The sequence below is a fragment of the Telopea speciosissima genome, chromosome 4, assembly GCF_018873765.1.
Source record: "Telopea speciosissima isolate NSW1024214 ecotype Mountain lineage chromosome 4, Tspe_v1, whole genome shotgun sequence".
Lineage (NCBI taxonomy): Eukaryota > Viridiplantae > Streptophyta > Magnoliopsida > Proteales > Proteaceae > Telopea > Telopea speciosissima.
In genome coordinates, this window is record NC_057919.1 from 47,413,349 (window position 1) to 47,440,544 (window position 27,196).

Genomic DNA, 27,196 nt, shown 5'->3' on the forward strand with positions numbered 1-27,196 from the left:
TTAACTTACTCCCGAAGAAAGAAGAATACCAAACAGGCCTTAGTGGCCAATAACTTAAAGGAAGTTGAACTTCTTTAAGTTCAGCCCAACATGGGCCACTAAATCCCATTAATGGACCTGTCTTCTAGCCAAAGTCATGGACTATGTTTTAGTTTTATTCTTTTATTTTTTTTGAAGTTGTTTTATTTAACTTAAAGGCTTGTTACGTAGCCTAGTGGGTTTCCTTCTTGTGGTATGTTTCCTATTGGCTTACTAACTAGGGATTTTTGTCTTTTTATATCACAGATTGTAGCCTATTCTAGGCATTCAACGAATTAATCAAAGGAATAGCTATTGCCTTTGTTGCTTCTGTGAAAGGAGCTAATGTGAGACTCAGTTGAGAGTCAGAGACTCTTGAGATTGGAGGAATTCTAATCTAGGTCTGTTGGTGGGAGATCAAAGGTCAAATCCGCTTCTATATTTTTCTGTTTTCTTCTCTCAAGTAAGTGGTGATTCTTCTACTGTTTACGGTGCTTGCTGAAATTGATTCATCTAGGGTTTGGTTCTTACTGGAGAGTTAAATCCAGCCAAGGTCAACCATCCAAAACCTGCCGTCACCCCCTGTTTTTTCTCCCAGTTAAAGTTAGAGTAATATGTTAGAGTAATATGTAACCACCAGTCCCCCCATCATGGATTCCTTCTTTCCTCTATCTTTCTTATCTCTTTTCTTCAGCTTTCCTACTTGTGTTAGGATTTTAAGTAGTATAAGTCGAGTTTAGTAGTCTAGTTTATTTCTATTTTCTTTTCTTTGTATTTTCCTAATATGATAAGAAAAAATTCTTGTAACGTATTGGCTCTGTTGGAACCGCTTCTTCTAAAAGGCCGACCTTGTAGGAAAGGGGGGAAACAATATGTACATCATACAGGAGCTTTAACACGGCGGACTATCCAAAGGGGGACACGGGTGGATAAATAATTTTTTAACACCTGTCCGCTCCCAGGGGGACTCGATACCGTGACCCCTGCCTGCTCTGATACCATGTTGGAACCGCTTCCTCTAAAAGGCCGACCTTGTAGGAAAGGGAGGAAACAATATGTATATAAAAGAAACAAAAAGAGGGTCCAAAATACCCCTACGGTTCTAACAGTTCTAACACTCCCCCTCAAGTTGGAGCAAATATGTCAATCATGCCCAACCTGACTAGAATAGGATGGAACAATTTCCCAGACAATCCCTTGATGAAAATATCAGCAACCTAATCATTAGACTTCACAAAAGGGAACACAAATCAATCCGTCTTCCAACTTCTCCTTGATAAAATGCCTGTCCACTTCAACATGCTTGGGATCATGCAGTACTGGATTGTGAGTAATGCTGATTGCAGCTTTGTTGTCACAATACAACATCATAGGAAGATGAACAGGAACACTAAGGTCTTGTAGCAAGCCTTTCAGCCAAAGTAACTCACAAATGCCCTGTGCCATAGCACGAAACTCTGCTTTAGCAGTAGAAGGAGCCACCACATACTGCTTCTTGCTACGCCAAGTGACAAGATTACCCCCTACAAAAGAACAATACCCAGAGATAGATTTCCGATCTGTAGAACCAGACCAGTCAACATCAGTATATGCCTCTACTCATAGGTGACCATGAGGAGATAGAAGAATGCCTTTTCCAGGAGCTGACTTCAAGTAGTGAAGAATCCAAAGAACAGCCTCCATATGAGAAGAATAAGGGTCATGCATAAACTGACTCACAGTACTCACAGCAACAGCAATGTCTAGACGTGTGTGTGAGAGATAAATCAGTTTCCCCACTAGTCTTTGGTACCGGCCTTTATCAACAAGTTCACCCTCCTTTTCTTTGAGACGAACAGTAGCCTCCATAGGAGTATTTGAAGGGTGACAACCAAACAAACCAGTTTCAGATAACAAGTCTAGGGCATACTTCCTTTGGGAGAGAAAGATGCATTTAGAAGACTTGGTAACCTCAATCCCTAGAAAGTACCGTAGCTTCCCTAGATCTTTTATCTCAAACTCCTGCCCAAGAAACTTCTTCAACCGGTTGATCTCATCACCGTCGTTGCCAATAACCACAATGTCATCCACATAGACTATATGAACAGTGAGGTTTTTTCCAGCCCTCTTTATAAAGAGAGTGTGATGTGAAACCGACCAAACCAAGCTCTAGTTAACTACTTCAGCCCATAAAGTGCTTGCTTCAATTTGCACACTTTACCTTGATTACTATCACAAGAAAACCCTGGTGGAATATCCATGTATATCTCCTCACCAAGTTCTCCATTTAGGAAGGCATTCTTCACATCTAGCTCTTGTAGATCCCATCCAAGATTGACTGCACAAGATAGCATAGTATTTGGAGACAGATAACTCCCCCTGAGTAGTATTATTGGCCTTCTTCCAAAGTTCATACACCTGTGCATCATTACCAAGCTAGCCATATGTCTCCTTGCAAGTAGACCAAATCTGATGGGCTGTATCAAGGAGAAGAAAACCATTGGCAAGGTCGGATTGCATTGAGCCAATCAAATAGGACATAAAGTATACCATTGTTGGAGATCCATCTAGTCAAGAGAGTGCCAGGAGCAGTTGGCATGGTGATAGTACCATCAATATGGCCAGTAAGCCCACGGCCAGCAATAGCAAAGTATGCCGAATGAGACTAGATCAAATAATTGCTCCCATCTAGTTTGATAGGATTAGGGAGGAGATCACGGTTGTCATTCCTACCAAGCCCAGCAGCAGCAGAGATGCCAGTAGAGACTTCAGAGTCACCCATAATGCAGCCAAAAAACCCAAATCGCAAAGGAGGGCTGTGGTGATAAGAAACCCAAGAAATCCTTCAAATTAAAGGCTGAAAATTGGAGGAAAATCCCCTTTCAATGTCACAATATGTGTCTCCAAAAATCAGCAGCAGCAAAGGCTCAAAACCCTAAGATCGATTTATTCAGGGTTTTGAAAAAAACCCTGATTTTGTTGACATCGATGTAGCCATGTAGGGAGAGAAGCCTGCAAAAAAACACTGGATTGAGCTGAAACTTGGCTCGAGTGTGGGTCTAGAAGAGACTGAGCACTCTTCCAAATATCAGCCCCAACAGAGGACAGCAGCTCCTAGATCGATATTTGACTTTTCAAAACCCTGTTTTTGGAGAAATCGATCTAAGAGGTCTTCAAGGCAGAACTGAGATAAAAAAGAGTATTCAACAAAGGAACCTGCTGCAGTTCTTGATCTTCAATAAGGGAGATTGGTTCCTTATACTTGAGGTGGAATCAATCAAATATGTGAAGCTTCAAATATCGCAGCCAAGGTGTTGTTGATATCGAACAGATTTATTTAACCATGGAATGAGGTGAGAAAGGGCAGCAGCTGGATCAATGGATCACCTCATCAATGCTGCCCTATTGAAGAATAGAAAACAAAAGAAGAAAAGAGAGAACAGAAGAGGAGATCGAGGGAGAGAGAGAGAAGAGAAAGAAGAAGCTGAAATTAGAAGGTAGAGGCCTAATTCAAAACGTGCTCTGATACCATGCTAACAGATTTAGAATTAGAGAAGGCTTGGATGATTAATGATCACCTCCAGCTCTTTATTTATATCCTTAGGGGCCAGTAACTTAAAGGAAGCTGGGCTTCTTTAAGTCCAGCCCGACATGGGCCTTTAAAGCCCATTAGTAGAACTGTTTTCAAGCCCAAGTCGTGGGCTATATTTTAGTTGTTTTTCTTTTATTCTCTTAAGTTGTTTTGTTTAACTTAAAGACTTACTACCTAGCCTAGTGAGTTCCTTCTTGTGTTATGTTTCCTATTAGTCATGTAATTGTAGTAAGATAGCTTTCTTATTAGCTAGGGATTCTCTCTTTTTATACCAAAGCTTACAGCCTATTCTAGGCATCCAACGAATTAATCAAAGGAATGGCTATTGCCTGTGATGCTGCTGTGAGACTTAGTTGAGACTTGAGAGTGGGAACCCTTGGAATTGGAGGGATTCTAATCTAGGCCTATTGGTGGGAGATCAATGATCATTTCTTCTTCTATAGTTTTCTGTTTTCTTCTCTCAAGTAAGTGGTGATTCTTCTACTGTTTATGGTGCTTGCATTTTTTTTTTTTTTTTTTTTTTTTTTTTTGAGACAGGAGGGGTATCCGACTTTAGGCCAACTAAATCCCCCTAGGGCTCGTTCATGACCCCCGCGCCACACACGAACCGGGAGCTTCTGGGCCCTAGTGAGCCTCAGGCGGGTGGCCCCAAGAAATTATGCAGCGGCAAAGGTTTGATCACGAGACCTCACTTCCTGAGGCGGAGTCTCATGTCCCCTCCAAGCCAGCTGTGCTAACCCCTTGGGGTTGGTGCTTGCTGAAATTGATTCATCTAGGGTTTGGAAGGGTTTATTATCTACTCACTTTACTGTTTATATTCTGTTCTTACTGAGGAGTCAAATCCAGCCAAGGACAGCCATCCAAAAGCAGGTGGCACCCCTGTTTTTGGCCCCTATTTGCTGAAATTGATATATGTGATTGTAGGTCCATACTTTTCGGCAATCAAGTGGACCTTTCTAGTGACCTTTGACCAGGTCATCTCTTAGATCAGACCTGCTCATCTATTGATATCAGATTTCTCCCTAAATCTGAGTTTTGGGTTTGAGACTACACTGCTTGATTATTACTTCAAAATCTGACCATTTAAACGTTGCTGTATTTTGGGGTTCACTTGTTCTAACACTTTGTGAACATTGGTCAAAATCTGACCATCAATGGGTAAGGTTGACTTTGACCTTACTATTGACCTAAATTCTGTTTTAGGGTTTGCTTGAGTTCCTGTTAAAAGAAGAGTATAATCTGAACCTAGGGTCCATCTTATCGACCCCCCACCAGAATCATTATATATACTAATCAAAACAAATACAAACCATACTGTCACTCTAAGATGCATCAATATTGATGCTAGGGTTTTTACCAAAAAACAAAAAAAAAAAAAGATATCGATGCTAGGGTCAGCATCGTTCACCAATACAGAAGGCCAGTGTCAGTGAATGAATTATAATAGAATTCATACACTTAGCAATATATTTTACTGTTGTAGAAGTAATTAGTTATACCAGCACAACAATAATCACATCTTATGAATCGTGTAATTACCTGATACATGAGCATAAGATAAATGTAACAATGTTACATTAACCACCTAAAAGTTCTGTTCAAGGAAGGATAGAACTAAATATACAGAAGAAGCCAACTAATGATTTAAAACTGGAAAAACGAAGGGGGCAAGGAGGAATTCTAAATTGTCAAACCAGAATCTTGGAGTATTGAAAGCTGACTTGGTCGCTTCATCCATTTGGAAGAGTTCAAGCAAGAGCATCACATGCTTATATCCTGATCTTTACAAAATGCTTAAGATTGTACTTCAAAAGAATAGACCTAAAAGTTACAACACTGCCTTTTAATGGCCTCTTTGCCTATCTACCAATCTATGAGCAGCCACAGCTTTTTATTTTTTTATCTCTAATGAATCAAGAATTCATTTAATGGAAAACAGAGATGGACAAAAAAGATCCCTGGCATAAAAACCAAAAAATATTAAAGGCAAAACCATGGATTTTGACATACTGGGGAGGTGAAGAGGACAAGAGGAGGAGATAACATACAGAATGAACAAACTTGCCGAAGAGCTGTCACCCCTTTGTCAGTGCGCCCAGCAACAGCCGCACAACCTTCCACCGGTAAAGACTTCTCTTTCAGCTGTTGAGCTTTCTTCTCATCGACAAATTTCCCAAGAGATCTTTCTACTAAACTGTTACCATGAAAAGAAATTGAATTAAATAAATAAGATATTTAAAAAGAAGCACAAAAACAAGCAGAACATCAACCTAATCTAGGCCTCTATCCCGCCCCTTCCTTATGACAGATTAAGAAGACAGTTGTATGGGGGAAATCAATTGACAAAATAAATAAGGTTGTTAAGTTGTGTTACGTGCTACCGCAGGGGTATACTTATCATACCCTGTGGTAGAATGTTTTGTTCTTTATTCTTTTAAGTTCTACCACATGTAGCACAAGGGTATTCTTGTCCTTGTGCTTGTATTTTTGGTTTAACCCTATTATATAATGGTATGAGGGACTGCTGATAGCTATTAACCAGAATTCTTCTCTATCTCTCTCTGCAGTACCCTACTGCCCTTCTTTCTTCTTCTTTTCTTCTTCTTCTACTTTGCTTATTCTTCTTATTGGTTGTTCTAGTTCTGAAATTGCAACGTGGTATCAGAGCTTTGAACAACCAATAGAATCAATCCATATTCTATTTTGAGTCTTCTTTAGATCTTGTGCTTTTGTGTTTTGTTGTGTTTGCATGAAAGTGAAACCCTAGTTATTGGAACATGAAAAACTAGGGTTCTATATTCCAATGTTGGCTGGTACATTGATGTACCTTTGTTACACATGAATGTTTTTTTTTGCTGCTGCCTGCCATATGTTTCCTGCGGCTTCACTGGTGTGCCTCCTTGTGGCTGCAATCTTCAAGTGGTGATGTCTCCACATCCATATAGCGGATGCTTGAGATATTTTGGGGGCTCTTCTACTGTTCCAAGTTTGATGCCGATCAGCTAAGTAGATTGGTGTATCTTGATAGTTATTGATTCTGCAACTCTTAAGATTCAATTTTGCTGTCTCTCTCATATCTTGTCATCTAGCCGTTGTTGGATTACACTTTTCTTTTAAGGAATAAATCTTCATATCCTGCACTACATTCAATTACAATCTTGGTATCTTCAGATGTTTAGATTGCCTACTATAAAATTTTGTTTATTGCTGTCTTATGCTTCTGGTTCTGTTTTCTGTTGCTGAAAGTTTGGCCAGTGTGGCTACTGGTTGATGTTATGTGTTGATGTTTGGTACTGTTTTCAGTTACTGGTTCTACATTGGCTTGATATTGTGGCTGCAGTAATGTCATGACTATCGTACTGTTTTGATATTGCTGCTGGTCCTGCATTGACCAGTTTCCTGCATTTTGCAGTAATGTTGGACTGTATTGTTGTGGTACTGATATTGCTCTTGATACTGTTTTGGCTTATTTGAAGGTTGTGCTTGGCGCGTTGGTCAAGTGCTCACTTGCTGAACGCTTGGTCACAGGTTCAAGTCCTGGAAACAGCCTCTTTGGAAACAAGGGTAAGGCTGCGTACATTTGACCCTTCCCAGACCCTGCTAAACGTGGGAGCCTTGTGCACTGGGTATAGCCTTTTTTACTGTTTTGGCTTATTTCCTTGCTGCTGGCCGTTGATTGTGAAACTGTTTTGTTGGTCGGTTGCATTTTTTTGTCATATTATGGGGAGTCAAAAAGTTTTGTGGATAATATGAATGTCCAAATCACCTCAATTAAATTTAATGGTGCATCAAGTTATCATCTTTGGTCATAGACTGTTATAGTCCTCTTTTTTTTTGGGTGAGTAATTAATTCATTACCAAAACCCCAAGGGGGAGGAAAGAGAGTGGGGAGAATACACAGGGAAGAGGGAGAGGGGGGGCTATACAAAGCCTCAAGCCCTAAGGAGGTGGGCTAGGAGACTGAAAAAGAGAAACATCTAAGCCCCAGGAAACAACAATGTGCCTGTTCCTTGGGGAATCAAAAAGAGAACCATGAGGGAGCATATGAATTCTGGTGCTGACATTAAAAAAAAGATGGCTTTCCAAATCTTGTCGAATGAACGAGAGTTGGAGGTCCATCTTCAAAGACTTCTCACCATCCAAATGTGCGAGATAACGGCCCCAACCGGAGCTAGAACTGAAGAGACCATTGGGGGAGGGGATCCAGATGACATTGTCCGAGTGAGACGGATGGGGCGGGGAAAGGACAGAGTGAGGCAAAGGGGGATTGGGGGGGGGGGGGGGACCAAATACCACGGGAGATGATAGAGGAAAGCTGGGCGAATTAAGGAATGCCAGAGGAGTAGACCAAACATGTCACACCCCACCCTAAACGAGCCGGGTAATGTGATTGAACATCCACTAACAATCCTAAAACCACCAGGATTTCAGTTCTGTGGCCTACCTCACAGTTAATAATCAAAGCAATCATTAAGAGAATCAAAGTGATGCATCGGAAGATTAATATACCATTAATATAAACATCAAGGTACTGAATTCTACATGATAGTAGATTAATTACATAACCCAAATTGTTTTTTAAATTTTACATCCATTATATCTACATAATATTCCAAGATAAATATTTACACAAAAGAGATTGTTTCAAAAAGGTAACCCAAAACATATCCAACACCAACTACATCAAACCAGAGCCACTGAAGGCACAACTGATACAGGCACATGCATCATCGTGCTCATCCTGCTCAGCTCCTCCAGTGCACACCCTTGTTCAATATTGAACTGAGATGAAGGATCTACATCCATCATCACCACGCTACCTACCATGTCTAAAAAAAAAAAGAGATATATCGAGGAGTGAGCTCCACTGAGCCCAATGAGTGGAATCACACAAACAAACACATATAGTCCATGATTTATGCATGATTCGATATTAACATCATCAACAATGCCTAATAAGCAAAATGCCTAAGTCTCATGGTAAGTCCTATACTACAGTAACTTCTGTTGCAATGGAAGCCTGCCAGACACGTGTACATCCTGCCCGGCAGACCCCCTATGTCAACCCTAGCTCTCCCTCAGTTACGAGCAACTCCATCTGCCATCAGAGTTCAAGAATCGTACACCAATACGTCGATATCACTATCGGTTACCAACACCTTTCCCTTTGTTGGTAAGGGGTGAGTATAAGGTAAGCCCTATCCACATGCATTCTAATCATGATGTAATGCACATGATTGAAGGTATGATCGATGCCCATACAAAGCCATACCAACCCTCATACAATGATCAACATAAATGATTTTCTATGCATAACCATGCCATGCTCATCTCTAAATCACAATCATATTCAATGCTTCTCACTATCAAACCAAAGATCATTATGCTAATGTAAATATATGAATTATGTCACACATGATGCATGTTTCCACATATGCTTCATACATAATACAAGATTGTTAACTGAACACGATGGGATATAATGCTTGAGTGAGTAATGATCACCCCAAGCTCTTCTATTTATAATATTGAAAAGAGAGGACAGAATTACAAATAGGCGATGTGGGACTAAAACCCACATAACCGACTAAACAACTAAAGAATAAAAAAGACAAATATACCCTTTCGGGTTTGACTACTCAACACTCCCCCTCAAGTTGGTGTATAGATATCACACATGCTCTACTTGACCAAATTAGGATGAAGCAAGCTTGGCAACTGGTGCGAAGGTTACCAAGTAGTCAACACCATACACCTATGCGTAACCCTTGGCCACAAGTCTTGCTTTCAACCAAACAAGAGACCCATCAGGGTTAACTTTAACAGCATAAACCCAACGGCAACCAATAGCAGTCTTACCATGGGGCAGAGGAACAAGTTCCCACGTGTTATTCTCTCTCAACGCCGATAATTCTTCATCCATAGCTGTCCTCCAGCCAACACTAGATAATGCCTCAGATAAAGACTTAGGAAGCGGATGAGTCTCAACAGTAGACAAAAAGGAACGAAAACCAGTAGATAAGCCAGAATAAGAAACAAAATGAGAAATAGAATGTTGTGTACAACTCTGAGTACCTTTACGCTGGGCAATAGGTAGACCAAGATCAGAAATAATAGGGAGAAGGGGAGTTGTACTTACAGTAGGATCTGCAACGGAAAAAGACGTGGTAGAGTCCGTGAGAATAGGAGGGGCAACAGCCACAGGTGGTTTAGGGGCGAGCAGCCACTTGCGGTTCGGGGGGCAGCAGCCACTGGGGGTTGACGAACATACATACGAGTAGTAGGAGGATGATTCCGAGAAGCTGGAGCAAGACCCTGTGGCAAAGAGGACTGAACAATACACACAGGAAAAGTATCATCTAAGCCAAATGCATCAACTGGTGCAGTAAGGTATGGAGCAGACTTAAAAAAAAAGACATCAGCAATGATGAAATATTTATGCAACACAGGAGAATAACAACGATACCCCTTCTGGGTATGATAATAACCAAGAAAGAAACATTTAATGGCCTTAGGATCCAATTTGGACAGCCTAGGCCAATGATCACGAATGAACCACACACACCCAAAAATTCCTGGAGGCAAAGAAAATAAAGACTCAATGGGAAATAACAATGTATGAGGAATACCCCCCTTCAAAACAGATGATGGCATAGGATTGATAAGATAGCAAGCTGTTATTATGGCATTAGCCCAAAACACTTTAGGAACTTTCATCTCAAATAGCAAGGATCGAGTAACCTCTATTAAATGACGATTCTTCCTTTCCGTCACACCATTTTGTTGTAGTGTGTCAGAACAGGAAGATTGATGGATAATACCACGCTGAACCATAAAAGAAGAAAAATATTCTTTGGCATTATCACTTTGCAAAATTTTCACACACACCAAATTGAGTTTGGATTTCGGAGACAAATGCACAAAAGATAGAAAATAATTCAGATCTGGTTTTCATTAAATATAACCATGTGACCCTAGAACGGTCATCAATAAATGAAACAAAATATCTGAAACCAAGCTTAGAATAACAGGACATGGACCCCAAACATCTGAGATACTAACGAGAAAGGAAATGCTGAACACCTATTGACTCTAGATGGGTAACTCACACGATGGAGCTTCCCAAACTGACAAGACTCACACTCTAGACTAGATAAAGAACTAAAAGTAGGAACTAATTTTTTAAGACTCTCCAAAGAAAGATGACCAAGCCGGCAATGAATCTGGTGAGGGGAAGCAACATTGGTGCAAGCCACAGGTGGAGAACCATCCAATAAATACAGCCCCTCTGACTCCCGTCCTCTACCAATCGTCTTCCTCGTAGCAAGATCCTGGAAGACACATGAATCAGGATAAAAGGTCACAAAACAATTAAAGGTTTTAGTTAATTTACTAACAAACATAAGATTAAATGGAAAATTAGGAAGGTAGAGAACAGAAGACAGAGATAAAGAAGAACTGGGTTGAATAGTACCAATCCCTTTAACTCTAACTAAGGACCCATCAGCCAAAGTAACACTAGAAGAAGATGAGGACAGAGACAAAAATATACCTAACATCCCAGACATATGATCGGAAGCCCCTGAATCAATAATCCAGGGACGAGAAGTAGCGGAGAGACATGTAGTCGCATTACCTGTCTTGACTAAAGCAGCAGTGGAAGAAGTAAGCTGAGACATCTGGAACTGGTTGTAGTGGGTAAATTCCTCCTCTGTCATGACAATTACCTTATTTTCAGATGGTTGAGTCTGTGGAGCTGAATCACTGCTAGTAGCTGAATTAGCAAATTGTTGCTGGGGAGGTTTTCCATGAAGCTGCCAACAAAATCTCTGAATATGTCTAGGCTGGCCGCAATGATGACCAGTTCTAACAAACCCTGAGCCATCAAAAGAAGTACTAGACTGACCAAAACCGTGCTGGTTTTGGGTTTTCCCTGTGCCACGACCACCACCACGGCCACTGGTGCCACTACCACGACCACGACCTCCACCACGATTGCCACCATCTCCACGTGCAAAATTCTCAGTCCCTAATTTTGATAACAGGGCAGAATTCTCAACAGCAGGTGTAGGCTCCTTTGAGCCATCCCGGGATACTCGAAGTACCCTAGCAAATGTATCAGTTAGCGTGGCAATAGTTGCATCTCCAAGGATTTGAGACCGAACTGACTCAAAATCCTGTCCAAGACCTCTCGAGCAACCCATGACAACCAATTGCTCCCTTTGACTTTGCATCTGTTTCACATCAGCCGAGATAGGAAGAAGGGAGTTCAATTCTTCATACATTCTCTTGTAATCAGCAAAGTATTGAGTGACAGAACGTCCCTTCCTCTCAATGCGATAGAACTCTTGAGAAAGTTCAAAAATCCGTGACAAGTTATTTTGGCCAGAATATAACACCTCCAAATAATCCCACAATTGTTTCACTGTATCAATGTGGGTAATGAGGTCAACTATGTTGTTCTCCGTTGAATTCAACATCTGGCCAAGAATTTAAGCATCAATGGTAGCCCAAGTTGTGTCATTCTCAGGCTTGGTCCTTGTTAAATGAGCTTGTTAATCACGACCAGTCAGAACTAGGTTCACAATCTTCCTCCATTGCTGATAATTTGTGATACCTTCAAACTTCTTTTCTGTGATTCGATTGGCAGAAGAGGACACAACCACTGTGACAACTGCACTCTTTTGTTCATCACCCATAATAATGTTCAAGCAAGACCACAAATCAAAGAATTCAGATAAGTGAAAGGGGAAAACACAAACTGTTTGGCACCACCACCGAGAAGAAGTATCCTCCCAAACAGAAATTTCAGACCAGCAACCGAAAAGAGAAAATATCACCTCAACCAAATCACTTTTTTTCCACAAACAAGGGATTGAGACTCCCTTTAACCCAGAAAAATCAGATCAGAATAATCTCACCCACAAGCAACATCAAACGATCATAGACACCATCACAAACAACCAACAAATCTGCTTTTAATTTGGGAGAGCAGATTTACTTCATGTTCATCCAGCAACCACCAACAAACACCAATAAAATAAAGGGAAGCAGTTTTCTGTATGGGAGTGTGGCCTACGCCAGCACTCCCATGTGTCTATCTCTCTCTTCATTAAAACAAGGGGGCAGAGGTGTCTTTTCACATGAGGAGGAGAGAGATGGACTCATGGGGGTCCTGGCATAGGCCACACTCCCGGACAGAGAACTTTTTCCCTAAAATAAAATAAAAAACGCAGGGGTGAACAATCACCCCCTTCCTTAGGTTCGAGAACCTCTGGTAAGGCTAACCAGAAATTGCAGAAGATAAAAGTGAAAGGAAAAAGAAGAGAAACAAAGAGAAGAATGGAAAAGGACTTGCACAGGCCTAGGAAAGCAGCTTTGATACCATGTAACCTGCAATAACAACGAAGAGAAGAGAAGAAGGAAGAAGAGTGCTGCAGCGCAGCCTTAGAATCTCATTAATATCTCACCGAAATAAAGAGAGAACATATAGAGGAGGGTTGGGGGCAAATAAGGAAAAAACCAAAAAAGAAGGAGACCACTTGGGATCCCGAGACCTCTTTTTGGTCTCCTTAAACCACTCTTAACCAATACCACGCCAGTAAATGTAAGAGGATTGTAGAACTGATCTAATCAACACAATCCGGCCAGCATAGGAAAGAAGTTTACTCTTTCAGAGCTGAAGTCTTTTGCGGATAAGGTCCAGCATAGGGGTACAGTGATGGCCAGTCAGCCTACCCGGAATAAGAGGAAGACCAACATATTTGACTAGCAGGGAACCCAAGGTGAATCCCGTAAGGCGAAGGAGAGTTTCCTTATCAGATTCAAGGATACCTGTGGTAGCTTGTTTTGTTGTTTATTCTTTAAGTTCTACCACTTGTAGCACAAGAGTATATTTTCCCTTGTGCTTGTATTTTTTGTTTATTCTCTCTCTCTCTCTCTCCTTCTTTTCTTCTTCTCCTACTCTGTTTCTTCTTCTTCTTCTTATTGGTTGTTCTAGTTCTGAGATTGCAACAAAGGTAAAGAGATGAAGGTTCTAAGGATCTGCCAGTTATAGTTTTGATCACTTGATCCCGTTCAGGATTTTCAAGGCCAATGCAGTCAGCATCAGCCAGTATCGGCCACTTCATTGTTTAGATCAGTCCGCTGATCCAAACTAGAGCAGGTCAGGATCAGTCAAGACCAAGATGATCCCTAACACTGATTATTCGATCTTTGGATGCTACAACATTGTTTCATGAACCACTGACTGGATGATCGGGATCACCACCCGCTGCCAGCACCCAACAGTTCTCCCAACTTTTAGGATCACAGATCAATCAAAAACCATTGACCTGTCAGAAAGATAGCCTTTTCCAAACAGGACCGTAGTGTAATTTTAGCTTTCATACTGTATGTAGTCTTTCAAGTTTCAACCATCAGACTGTTGAGGCTTTGGAGCAGAGAACAGGACCACTACCCACCAAATGCCAGAGCAGAATGGTCTACTGTTCCATTTACTAGAATTTATCCCCACCATAAGAAGTTTAACATTAGAACATGAACATTTGACCAAAATAAAACAACTTACACTTGCACAGTGTTCAGACCCGGTTGCTTTTGCCACCCATCGAAGGAGCCCCCATGATAGGAGAGAATTATTTTGAATGTGGCCCTCGCCCATCTTCCAGTCCTTTCTCTTGTGTAAACATTGACCAACTCAGTTTCCTCATGAGAATCTGGTTGACCAAGATCATGAAGTGGATGGGTCTGTTGAGGAAGTCCTCTAGAATAACTACAGCAAGACAAGTTTGATAAGAAACTTTTTAAATAGTTTTTGGGATGCAACTAAAATGATGATGCAGGACAGGCACAAATCCAACCCAAACCTGTGGGTATGGGGCCACGTAATTCGAAAGGACAATAGCAAGAATAGTTTCAAACAGCCCACAGCATGGACAAATATAAAATTTCTGAATTGTATATACTCGCTTTCAAAGAGATAATGAAAACCAATGCAATTGGCAGAAATAGGAGATTTATATCTGAGCTATTCTTAAAAATCACACGGAATATAGAGCAGTTCAGCACCAAATCAGTTAGATAACTTCTGCTAAGTGAAGTTTCAGGCACCAGAAATCAAGTCAGATAGACAGTGATAGGAGCCCCCAAACATTAACCGAAGTCAATGAACTCCTGCAGGACAATACCTTTATCAGTCTACTCACTCCCTAACATCTCAAGTCAAGTGAGAAATCCTAAGTAGGGTAATCACTAGAATCAAGTAATCAACTATACCACTCAGTTGTAAAGAGACAGCAGTATAATAAAGAAACAAGTAAAAACTGGGAAAGCAAGAATTTCTCTTCTGCATATGACTCCCAAACTCATAAAGAGTTCCCGAATGACTCAAACAGTACTTGCTGATGGGTTTCTAGAAGCCTTAAATGATTAAGTTCAGAAATCCAAAACAACCAGAATCGTAGTGATAGATTTAGAAACCAGATTGCAGGAAAATAGAAATAACAGCAAAACATCAGAGGATCTTATTTTACTGGAACTCCGGTTACATGCTTTATCTGCTGGAATGTGTCCATCAAACCCAAATTTGTTTGAATAAATAATTTATTTTAATTTTGCATGAATTTATTTAACAGGCTTACAAGATTGTTCCATGGGTTTTCACCCAAAACCGTTCTCGACTAGGGAGAGGACCGGACATCCAGTATAAATGGCTGTTACATCCAGTATAAATATTCGAAATTTCGGATATTTCAGTCGAAATATTGTATTTTTTCTGGTATGTTTCGATAGGTCATTTCGGAGGGTTTTAGGCCAAGTTAAGGCCTGAAACTTCATGGAAACCCTATTTTAGGCTATATAAACCCATTTAAATGTTCAAATTGCAAAAATAGTCACCCAAAATGGTGTTTTGGATGTGCACCATTGATTGGCAACGTACGGTCGAACCCGAATGTATAACTTAGTTAATTACACATTTACACATACACATTGTACATTAAACAAGTAAATTGACTTGGAACTAAGTTGGAAACATAATGACTCATAAATTAAGTCATAAATCATAATATTAAGTACATAAGACATCAAGTCAATAACAAGTTAACAAATAACAACTTAAGAGTTAAGATTTAAGAAGATGATATGAAACATTCCAAATCACAATATGTCAATATCCCCAATTGTCCCCTACAAGGCTACAAGTCAAGTAGTCAGCTAGTCATCATTCATCTCAAATGTTTACAAATTTGCTAATAATAACTACTCCGCCATCCAAGATCAACCCCACTCATGGTCCGCTGGAGCCGATGTGTATTGCTCTCCGACTGTAGGACAAATGCATGCCACATCATAGCCTGGGAGAAGAAGCGAGTGTAGTCATCCACAGTGGCCATGTAAACTGCATCATCAACATGCTGAAGGTAATCTATCCTAGGATATAGGTCACCAAACTGTGAAGAAGTACTACCCACTGATCCACTATGATATGAGTCATATGACGGCTCTGGGAGCATGTACGGGTTGTACGGCTGCGGCTGATGGGTTGGGTAGCTAGTGTAGGAAAAGAAGTCATCCACAAAAGACGATCCACTATATCCTTGTGAGTGGGAGTCATACTCAAAACTGGGAATGGATGGAGAAGACATAGGCTGCTGCCCCCAAGGGTACGCCAGAATGCCCTTCGCCACATGGATGTGAATGAGATGAACCATGCTCGATTGTCTTGGAGATGGACTGCTTGTCTACATGAAAAGATGGGGCACGGAAATGCCCACTCGATCATCTGTCTCTATCGCCAATACTCGACCCACCAATGAGCGGATAGGGCATCAATGTCCATAAGCTCAGCCTGCCTACTAGTATCACTACCACGACCACCAGGACGGGACTAGCCACGCTGCTTTCTCGAGTAGGTCGAGGTGGACGATGTGGGCCATGTGGCTGGTGTGGGGCCGGTGGGGGCACGGATTGCCTCTTGCTGCTCTTGTACCACAAACGGGACTTGAGTTCCCTCATATGCTTGACCACCATCACCATCATCATCACGTCCATCATTACCTTCATCATCACCTCCATCATCACCATCTCCACCAGGACCACCACCACCATCTCCACCAGATGACATAGACCAATCTTCATCCTCCTCATCAACACCACCAGTAGACTGGAACGGTATGGGTGACGCATCCCGTGCATGTACCTCATCCTCTGCAGCCATGAAGTCATCCACATCAGCTTCTATGTGTTCAGCTATCATGGGGTCAGGTCTACCTCCAGGCTGATCTAACACTGGCTCACCTCTATCCCTCACCCAATCAACAATAGGATCTTCATCATCTGACTCCACCTGAAAAATGTCGGCGAGATCGATATTTTCCCTGATACCCTCTTGTCCCATGCGTATGTGTTGCATCTTCAACCTCAAATTATAATGCACATACACTAAGTCAGAGAGACGTTCAGAACCCAATCTATTTCTCCTCTTGGAGTGGATGAGAGAAAATGTACTCCAATTCCGTTCACAGCCAGATGCTGAACATGTCTGGGAGAGAACCTTGATTGCTATTTTTCTTAAATTGTTTGTCGAACCCTCATACAACACCCACCATTCAGCTGCATTACAACAAAAGAAACATGTCACCTTCATTTCAAAAGAATAAGATATTGAATTGAGTAATGACTAATGAGTACCAGCATCACCGCGTGTCCGCTCTTGCATGCGACTTCGGTTCCAAAACTTCCCAATGCATCCCTAAAAGTCTTCAACTATAATCATTTGGAAAATATTTAAAATTAGTAATGACTCATTACTATTTAGTATTGAATTGAGTAATTCCAAATGAATTATAACTTATAAGACTCACCTCATTGTTGCATATCGCTTGTAATTTACTATTCGGCTCCAACTTGGCAACTACTTCTTTGACTGCGTCAATAAGACTATTATTCAACCCAAGCCTATGACTGTATTGGTACTTGGGGTTCAAATAATATGCTGAAATTGACATTACATATTGACTAGTTCGTAATATATCCTTCAAATTAACTTTAAAAGATGTAATTGCATAAAAAACAATGAGTGTACACTCACCAACCTTATGCAGTGGATGCATAAGTTGATTTTCCCAGCGCTCCTTGATAATTTTGAGAAAGTGTTTGCTACCTCATGGATTTGCATTGTAAACACCTTCATTCATCAAGTCTATGGCAGCATATAGATGTGACATGGTTGGTCCCTTGATAGCAGAATCAACTATATGCAAAACCTTGACCACTAGGTCCAGAAGTTGTACCACTTTATGCAACTTAGACCAAAAGTCATCTCATGAAATTGTAGCTTGTGCTTCCCTACCACCATGGGTATTGGACCCATTCCAGTTGAACCAGTCTTCAGAAGCAAACATTGATCTCAGTCCAGACTTCTTGGTCTCTATACTCTTGAGTGCAATGTAGTTGGCGGCGAATCTAGTTATGCCTGGCCTCACTAAGTCACCCCCACAATTCTCCCTCAAGAGGTTTAATGCAAACCCATGGTTGTAGACAAAGTTGGTCATTTGCCTTGCCTTTTCCACAACATGTTGTACCAATTTGATCTTTCCCATGTCCTTCAACATGAGGTCTATACAATGGGCAGCACATAGAGTCCAAAACAACCGGTACTTATTGTTTTGCATCAACCTCTCACCGGCACTCTTGTAGTTGCTTCCGTTGTCCGTTACAATTTGGACAACGTTCCCCACCCCTACATCTTCTACCACTTCCTTCAGCAATTTGTAGATATACTTTGTATCCTTTTTCTCCTTTGATGCATCAACAGACTTCAGAAAGACTGTCCTCCCATCACAATACACCATAAAGTTGATGATGGACTTTCTTGTAGGACCAGTCCAACCATCACACATTATGGTCACCCCATAGTTCTCCCACAGCCCCCTCATTTTATTGATGTAGTCTTCAAGCTCTCTCTTCTGTTGGGGCAAATACACATTCATAACCTCATATGGGGTGGGCCCCTTATACCCTGGGCCAGCCTCAGCAATGGAATCTATCATAGTCTAATAAAAGGGGCCGTGTGCTGTGTTTGCTGAGATGGTATGGTATAACATCCACTTAGCTATAGATTCCTTCACCATCCCCTTCAGATTTTTCCATGCTCCCTTGATTTTTGGTTGTTTGTTGCCTTTCTTTCTAGAAACACCAAGTGCTTGGTGAAGTGTTGGGTCATCTAGTGGTAGTGGAGGCGGAGGGGGAGCTGCCCTCGTACTCTGTGATCTCCTAAAGGGATTAGGCAACCCATCTCCTCCACTTGTACCTACTCCTCCACTACCACTAGCACCAACTCTAGAGGTACTAGCTCCTCCACTACCACCTACTCTCTGTCTCTCGACTCTCTCCTGATCCTCATGATAACTGGCTCTGCTCATCATCTGTGCTCGTCTCCAATCCCTAGCCTCTTGCTCAGTCTCTATATCATCAGGAACATAGACATCATCACTGTCATCATCATCATCATCACGATGGCTTGATTGGCCTCCCGCTGTACATCTCACTGCTTCCTCAAGATCTACTTTTGCCTTCTCCCTCTGAGCCTTCCTCTTACTCCCTCCCTTCATGTAATCAATGACGACACTAGATACCTCCACAGGAACCATATGACATGCGACCACTTCGGAGAATTCCGGCTAGATGTTGTTTGAGTCTAGTGGCACCACCTCCCAAAAGCGCATGTGACAATAGTTGCATTGGGATTTTCTTTTATCCCCATCAATTGGAGTGCCATGCAACCATGCAATGTCACCCCCTTAGTGCGCTGGGTGTGCTCCCCTCCCCCGGGTGCGGGCCGGCTGCCTCTGCCCCTCTTGCCTCGGCTCTGCTCGTTTACCACGGTTCGTCATAATCAGACTAGTTTCTTGTTGCATGAATAAAAGACAATTCATTAATCACTGAAGCACATCAATTCTTTTAGTTTAAATGTTTAAGAATTAAGATTAAAGAGCACTAACACAAGTATATAAGTATATAACTACTTAGTATTTTTCCCCTAACCCCCATATTTTTCTCATATTTAAAAACAATTTTTAAAAATATTTTTCAAATAAATATTAGCCTAACACAACAAAATCGAAAAGATATGTAAATGGGCAGCAAATAAGAAGTATGTACAATTTACTTTTATATTTTTCAGTAATTTTAAAACAAAAACCTCATATTTTTTCTTATTTTTTGCTATTTTTTTGAATTTTTTAAATATTTTTTATAATTTTCGAAAATTAAAATAATTAATTATTGGCAAAAAAATATTTTTGACACCATGAGGCCATAGATCGACTAATGGTGTCTAACATATATTTAATTCATCACCATACAATATACATAACCCCTATTATTTTTTTATTTTTGTTGTAAATAAATCCAATTTTGAAGTAGAAAAATAAATAAATAATATATATACCAAAAAAATTTCGACATGTTGAAGTCGTAGATCGGCTTCCGGTGTCTAACATATATTTATTTCATCACAAACAAACATGTTGATCAAGCATTTCCCTAAAAAAAATCAATTTTGAGAATATGGTTTTACCTGGAATAGGTTAAAGGCTTCACAGATGTGCTAAGAAGTTTTTCTTCTCCAAGTGATTCCGGTGTAGATGCGGCAAGGATTCAAGTGGGAAGTTGAAGATTGAAGAAGAAATGAGCAAAAACCTTCAAAAACCAAGCAAAAGAGGAAAAATGCTCTCTGTTTCTCAGTCTCGGTCGAAATTTCAACCGAGATTATCGAAACATGGTATTTTATATAAAGCGTTTTCTCGAGATTTTCGAAATCTCGTGAGATTTTGAAAAAATCTCAAAATATCTTGAAATCTCGAGAATTTCGATCGAAATTTTGTAATTTTTTTATTCGAGGGGTCATTTCGTTTCTAGGGGGTCGAAACTCTCGAGATTTCGCGAGATTTTGAACTATGATTGTATGTCAATAGAAATGATGATTTCAGGGCATAAATGTAATTACACATTGTGTATGTGTATATAATAGAATCTGGTCCAAATCTCAAATGTTAGCGTCTGTAGTATAAGGACGAGATGTGTACCCGTCACCAGTTGACCTTTTGACCTGAGAGATCCTTATCATTACGGTGTTATGTCACGAGTTTTGGTACACCAAAAGGTTTACGTCTCCCGGACTACATATCGGTGTGTTGACGCATCGTGAACGAAAGAGATGCTCAACATAAAATCCACTACCATTAATTAGGGAATATCAAGTAGAGAGAATGTTTGTGATCAATCGGATTGGAATCTGGATCCATTGACGTTTTTTGTAAATTATTTGATCACTTTTTTGGCATCCAATTGTGATCATAAAATCTCTGATAAGGACATGTACAATGAATTGGGGTTTGGCAGTATTGAATTACATGCCCTATAGTTCATTATAAGATATTGTTTAGAGGAGGGTCCTATGTGCAAATTAAAGAGTTTAATTATGCATAAAAATTATTGAAAAATATTAATAGGGATGGGGACATTTACAGGAAGCTGAGGGAGATTCACCACTGGATCCAAACTAGGAGAGATAAAAGGAGTTTCATCTCCATCACTCAACAAGGAAGTAAAAGCCCCAGACTTATCTCAGGCATAAGCATCAAGGGAGGCCTTTATTCTCAAATTATCAGAAAATAACTAGGTGGAGTTTTAACCCTATCATCAAATCTGAAAAGATCATTAAGGAAAAAGTCTTCAAAATCACCAGTACCAAAGTCAATTGGAGTAGTGTCGCAATCCACCTCGCAAGAATTAAGCTCATCAACTTTGTTATCCGCAGTAGACTGAAGACCATAAAAGTCCAGAACACCCTCCAACTCAGAAGAAGAGGAGAATGAACCCAACATAGGAGAAGAACCCGCCATAGACCCATCAAGTTCACCATAATAGGAGGAACCAAAACATCATCATAGAAACCCCCATAGGAGGGAGGCATTGAGACGGCGAACCTTTAAGCAACGGGCAGTATGTAGTATCATGGTAAATTCTGCCGCACCGAAAACAGAGAGACCAAAGCTCGTATTTGAGCTTCACAGCAAACGCCTCATTCGAGATAGGATTTCTGATTTTTGAGTTGACACAAACGGCCCTTTTCTTTTTTGAAGTTAACCTTGACTCTGACAGTGTCGCAGGGAAGGCCAAATTCCACAGGATTCCAACACAATTGAAGAGAACGACCAACACAGGAGACTGCATGCTTGATGGCCTCCTCAGAAAAGCAACCTTCAGGGATAGCGGAGGCCTGAACCCACAACGGCACCGATTCTGATTCCTCTGCATAACACGCGTCATCAGGCGCATGAGGAAGGAGGTGGATCAAATTCTTGGAAAACCAGTAGGGAGAATTATTGAAAACCCTACCTCTGTCAGAGGCAGAAAGAAACTCCACAAAGAAGTTGCTCTTATCAAAGCACGAAATGTAAGTAACTCCAAAGGGTTCCCATAGAGATACCAGAAAGTCGCAAAGCACATCCCTGTTGGCTTTCGGGTATCCTACAAGATACCCATGAAAGATTTTGTCCAGTTTAAGCTGATGAGAAGGGGAATAAGGCCAGGGTTTAGTCGTCAACACATCTTCATCGGACTTCAGAGGCTGAATAGGGGCCTTCCAGGAACAAAAAGGACATCATAAAGACAAGCTACTACCCTGAGGAGATTGTTTGCGGTGGCCACCCCTGGAAAAATCCCTTGCATGACTTCGGAAAGTCAACCTGAGAGAGACATTGGAAAACAGCTCCTAAAGCAGAGAGCAAGAGTCAAGATAAACACAAAAGGAGGAGAAGGAAAGCGAGGCCTACGAAAAGGCCAAAGGGATAAGAGTAGCAAGAATCCTTGGAAAATAACTGAGAAATGCCGAAAAAAGGAGAGAAGGAGACTGGAAGCAAAAGGTTTCCAAAAAAACTCCAGAAACACATGTAAAGGTCCAAGAACCCTATTAGGGCAATTACAGCTAGTGAAACTCTAAAAAGAAGGAAGAAACAGCAGAAAAGTTACTCAACAAAGCGAACAAACGAAAACGAAAAGGAAAGAGGCAAGGTAAAGTAAATAAAAGGGTTAAAGGAAAAAAACGCATGGGGAAAATATGAAAAGAGAAAGGGAAAGAGCCACACTCCACGCGTAAGGTCAGAGATCAAAAGCTGTCCCCACCATCATAGGGGGACTAAACGCCTCCCATCACCGAACCCGAGAAAAGGAAAGAAAAGTAAAAGGAGAGAGAATGGGATACGAGGATTCACGATGTAGTAGAGGAAGGAGATTAGGGAAGAAGAGAATGGAGAGACCAAGAGTCACAATCCATCGAAAAACTTCTCAAACTCTCGGGGTGCAGCTATTGTCCAGATGCTAGAAGAGCTCGAGCATATTTGGTGAATACACACTACACAGGTGGGCAGGCAGGCAAACAAATGAAAAACAGCCTCAAATGCATTTTCTGCCCACTAAACTGATTGGATGGATCCTTCAGTTATTCAACTTTGTTCTTTTATTGTATTGATCCTGGTGCAATTGATCTCCCGCTGGTTACCCTGGTTCAAGGTCGAGCCTTGCATTATTTGGTATCAGAGATGAGGAGAGGCGGTAGACAAGATCGACGATTGTTGCATTCTACTTCCAATTGAAGATTCATCATGCAAGTCAGAATCGGCATCTCTACCAAACTCGAGGACGAGTTTTTTTCAAGAAGGGTAGAGTTGATGTAGATCGAAACATGAAGAAGCTCAATTGGGGGGGGGGAGTTACTGTTCACATGAACATTACCGCAAGGAATTGTTCCTGTAACACTGTTCACGTTAACAGTAATTTGGGGCTTAGAGGAGTTGATTTTAAGTGTTATTTTTATTATTAGATTCTTATTTAGTTTCCTATTTGAGTTGTAATCCTAATTAAGAATCCTAGTTGTACTCAAGTTTCTATTTTAAAGGAGATTTTTAAAAATAGAAGTTGTCTTAGGTTTTATTATAAATAAGTATGTGGTTGAGCAGAAAAGGGACAGAGATTGAAGAGAAAAGAGCTATGGATGAAACTGTGAGATGCGGCAACGGTGAGAGACCGTGGGTGAGAGGATGAAAGGCTGAGAGAGTCGACCCTATCCCCCCTTCTATATCCCTTTCTTCTTCTTTCCTATCCTTCGATGTTCTTCATTGTAAACAGAAAATAGCAATAAAAAAAAGAGTTTCAGTTATTCAACTTTGTTCTTTTATTGTATTGATCCTGCTGCAATCCTCCCACTGTTTTCCCTGGCTCGAGGTCGAGTTTGCATTACTTCTCTTCCTCCTCTTTTCTCCTTTTTGTTTCCTGTTTTCCCTTTGAGTTCTCTTACCACATACCCCCAGTACCCTGCTCCAGTGGTACCAACAGCCCTTTCATATCAGATTCTATCTCCCTCATTCCCTCTCTTTCTTCCTGATATTTTGGGTGTAGGTTGCCTTTTTCTAGGCGACCCAGACCCTATGTTCTATGTTCTTGCATCCAAATTACACTCCTGTTGTGATATATTTCATTGATACCAAATCTGGTTCTGTACAGTCTGCCAGATCCATTTTCCAGAATTTAATATCCTCTTGATATTTGGGACTGTTGATGGTAGATCCTAAGGTTCAGAGGTTAGAAGCTTAATCCTATAATCTTGAGTCGATCCGTGACCATGGGAGGAAGTTCTTCCAAAGATACAGCATTCTGTTCTACTGCCATGGCTATATATATCGAAGGTTGAAGACAACCTTTAGGTTGGTTTTTTTTATTCTCTCTCTCTCTCTCTAGCTAAGCTAGCTAGTTATTAAAGTTGGTCACTGAAAAATTCTACAGCAAGGATACAGACTCTATTCAGTGATCTAAGAACAAAGAAGATGAAGTAATTTTAACTTAGTCCACTAAATAAATTCAAGAGATATTTGGAAAACCAGAAGCAACAACCAATCGTTGAAGATATCAAACATGCTTTAAGCATCCAAAATTAAAATTTACTTTAAGACCCACCTCAACTCCAAACAATTCAGACAAGGAAATCGCCCGTTCACTAGATTCGAGTAGAAATCAGTAACTTGTTGCCATGGCCTAGCATACATGAACTGAAAACTTTCCCTGCCAAAACAAGAACATCGATAATTTGGGTAAATTCATTAAAAGAAAAAAAAAAATCTCTCTCGAATAAAGTAGTATGCATAAACCACACCTTGCAGTCCATCTCGCATACTTGCAGGGATCCGTATGTTTGTAGTGTGTATAAACTATCTTTTCAGTTTGATTTTCCATCACGGAGTTCTGAATCCGTCCTATAGCTGTGACCAAATTTCCCCTCGCGTAAGTTAGCATTCCTTCCAAGCATTCTACGGAGCTCTTATCGATACATGGCGCTCTTGGATTTTTCGTACATTACGTTCCCTTTCCTTAAAAAAATTTGCAAGTTTTTTCCTTTTTTGTTTTAGTTTCATCTATTTTGAAAGAGAAAAGGTTGCGGCCTTGCGGGTGCCCAGCATGTGTCATCCTCTCTCCTTCCGCTTTGGAAAAGATTCTTCGTCCTCGTGTGTGATCGGTGCATGCTGTTAGCTAGGGGTACGTTTGACCCGCCCTAAGCCCGAATAGGACTTGGCCAGATTTTTCAACCCTGAGGATGGGTTAGGGTTCCAATTTTCTAGCCCGAGGTCAAGGTTGAGGCCTCGAGCTGAGCCCAGCCTAGCCCATCCGGCCTTGCCCGACCCTGGTTTTAACATTATTCTTATGTTTAGTTATTTACTATATTGGTGTAATTATTAACGTAACAAGGGTTTGTATTTATCCGAATATAACAAGACAGTCAACTACCCATGTAGAACTATTGTTGAGGACAAGATAGGAAATAAAGTTTGGGGATAGAAAGATCAATTCATAGTTTTAGCTGGAATACAATAAAAATAGGAAAATAAGGTCTGGATTTTGAATTTAGGGGTATAAATGTAATATGACTATGGTATCTTGGAGCCTTCGATCAGTGTAGAAACCTTCTTCCCTAATTTTCTAACACTAAGAGTGCGTTTGGTAACGTTCAGAACAGTGTTCTGAACAGTTCTTTTGTTAAAAAAGAACAAAAAAACATGAAAAAGTGTTTGGCTTTGCGGTTCGTTTTTTCGTTCTTTTAGAACGAACCGGAGGTCTTGAGCACCAAAAGAACAAAAACGAATGGAAGGGGACAAAATTTGAAAACCTGTGATTTTGCGAGACAAAACCCGTGAGGAGAAGTGTGGAAGGAAGGGGTCTCTTTGGCCGTGGAAGTTTGGAGAAGAAGAACCAGAGCTCGATCTGCAACCCTTCAGGTGAGATCTCTCTCTCTCTCTCTCTCTCTCTCTCTCTCTCTCTCTCTCTCTCTCTCTCATTCTCTGCATCTCTCTCTCGCTCTTTCCCTCTCTCTGTCTCTCTCTCTCCCTCTCATACAATCCCTCTCACTGTCTCTGTGTTGCTCTCTCTGACGATTTATGCAATTTTTTCCCCATTTTTGTCTCAGGAATAGGATCAACACCCCTTTAATCAGCACTCCTCAACCAAAAAGGTTTGGGCTTCAGGGATTTTTTTGAGAAAAAATTGATTCTAGGTATTCTCTGTTCTAGGTATACAATTTCTGGATTTTATTCTCTACTTTAGGTATTAATTTTTTGTTTTGTAAATTTGATGTTGCACCTCCTTACTCATCATACATATGTGTGTTGTGAAAGTTTGATTTGATTTGGTAATCAGATCTCTCTATTCCCTTTTTTCAATTTGAGTAAACCGATTTGTTTGGGCTCCCTGTTATTGGTACCACCACCACCACCACCGTATGTAGATGTAGTAGTTGAGCAGAAGCTGCTGCAGGGCCCCTTATTAATAGCACTAAGATAGTCGAGAAGGAAAGCCATGCTCTATCTTTCTTACTTAGGCTGCGTTTGGTAACGGTCTGAACAAAGAACGCCCGTTCTTGACTAAGAACGTTTTTTGCGTCTTCGCCTGAACAGGCAGCTTCCGAGACCAAAAATAACCATTTGGTAACGTTCTCAAGAACTTCAACGGAAATGGTGTTTGGTAAAATTTGTTCGAACAGTTTTGATGTTAATTACAATAATGCCCCTTACCTCAAAATACATGTTTCTCTACAAACATAAATTAAAATTGTCTCATAAGTTCCTTATTTAACATAGATTAAAATATCTAATAAATTCCTAAACTTAACATAATTTAAAATATGTCTATAATTAAAATATGTCAACTTATAGTTAATTAAAGTCATTAAATTACAACTTTGACAACCTCTCTCATGATTTAATTTTCTTCTTTCTTCAAGTCTAACTTGGTAAGACCTTTAAGGATGTCTTTGAACATCTTGGCATGATTCTCCGAGGATGTAATTGCACTCTTGCAATAACCTTTCGGAAATTTCGAAGAAGACGGAGCGGATACAACTGTTGAGCCCGAGGGACAAACCACGATACATTAGTCCTTGGCTAGAAGATGAGGTCATGCCTTCTTCTATCCATTGAAAAAATTCACATCCGCAATTATCACTCTATAAAATCCAATGAAGTTACATAAACAAGCCATAGTTTGGTCAAACATATA

At 40.6% G+C, this 27,196-nt stretch overlaps 1 protein-coding gene across 2 annotated transcripts in view; it reads right to left on the bottom strand.

The window, feature by feature from the left end:
• LOC122660141 (tRNA pseudouridine synthase A) overlaps window positions 1-24,990 on the bottom strand; it is an 85,461-nt gene extending 60,471 nt beyond the window's left edge. Inside the window, exons 1-4 of one of the 2 annotated variants that reach the window (XM_043855324.1) lie at window positions 24,804-24,990; window positions 24,608-24,712; window positions 14,160-14,354; window positions 5,638-5,783 (exon numbers count right to left, since the gene is read on the bottom strand). In XM_043855324.1, the coding sequence (XP_043711259.1) occupies window positions 5,638-5,783; window positions 14,160-14,354; window positions 24,608-24,712; window positions 24,804-24,943 (586 nt within the window). In that variant the 5' untranslated portion in view covers window positions 24,944-24,990. Of the gene's footprint in view, window positions 1-5,637; window positions 5,784-14,159; window positions 14,364-24,607; window positions 24,713-24,803 lie in introns of both variants that reach the window. The other variant, XM_043855323.1, reaches the window with a different exon arrangement.
• Window positions 24,991-27,196: the final 2,206 nt, after the last annotated feature.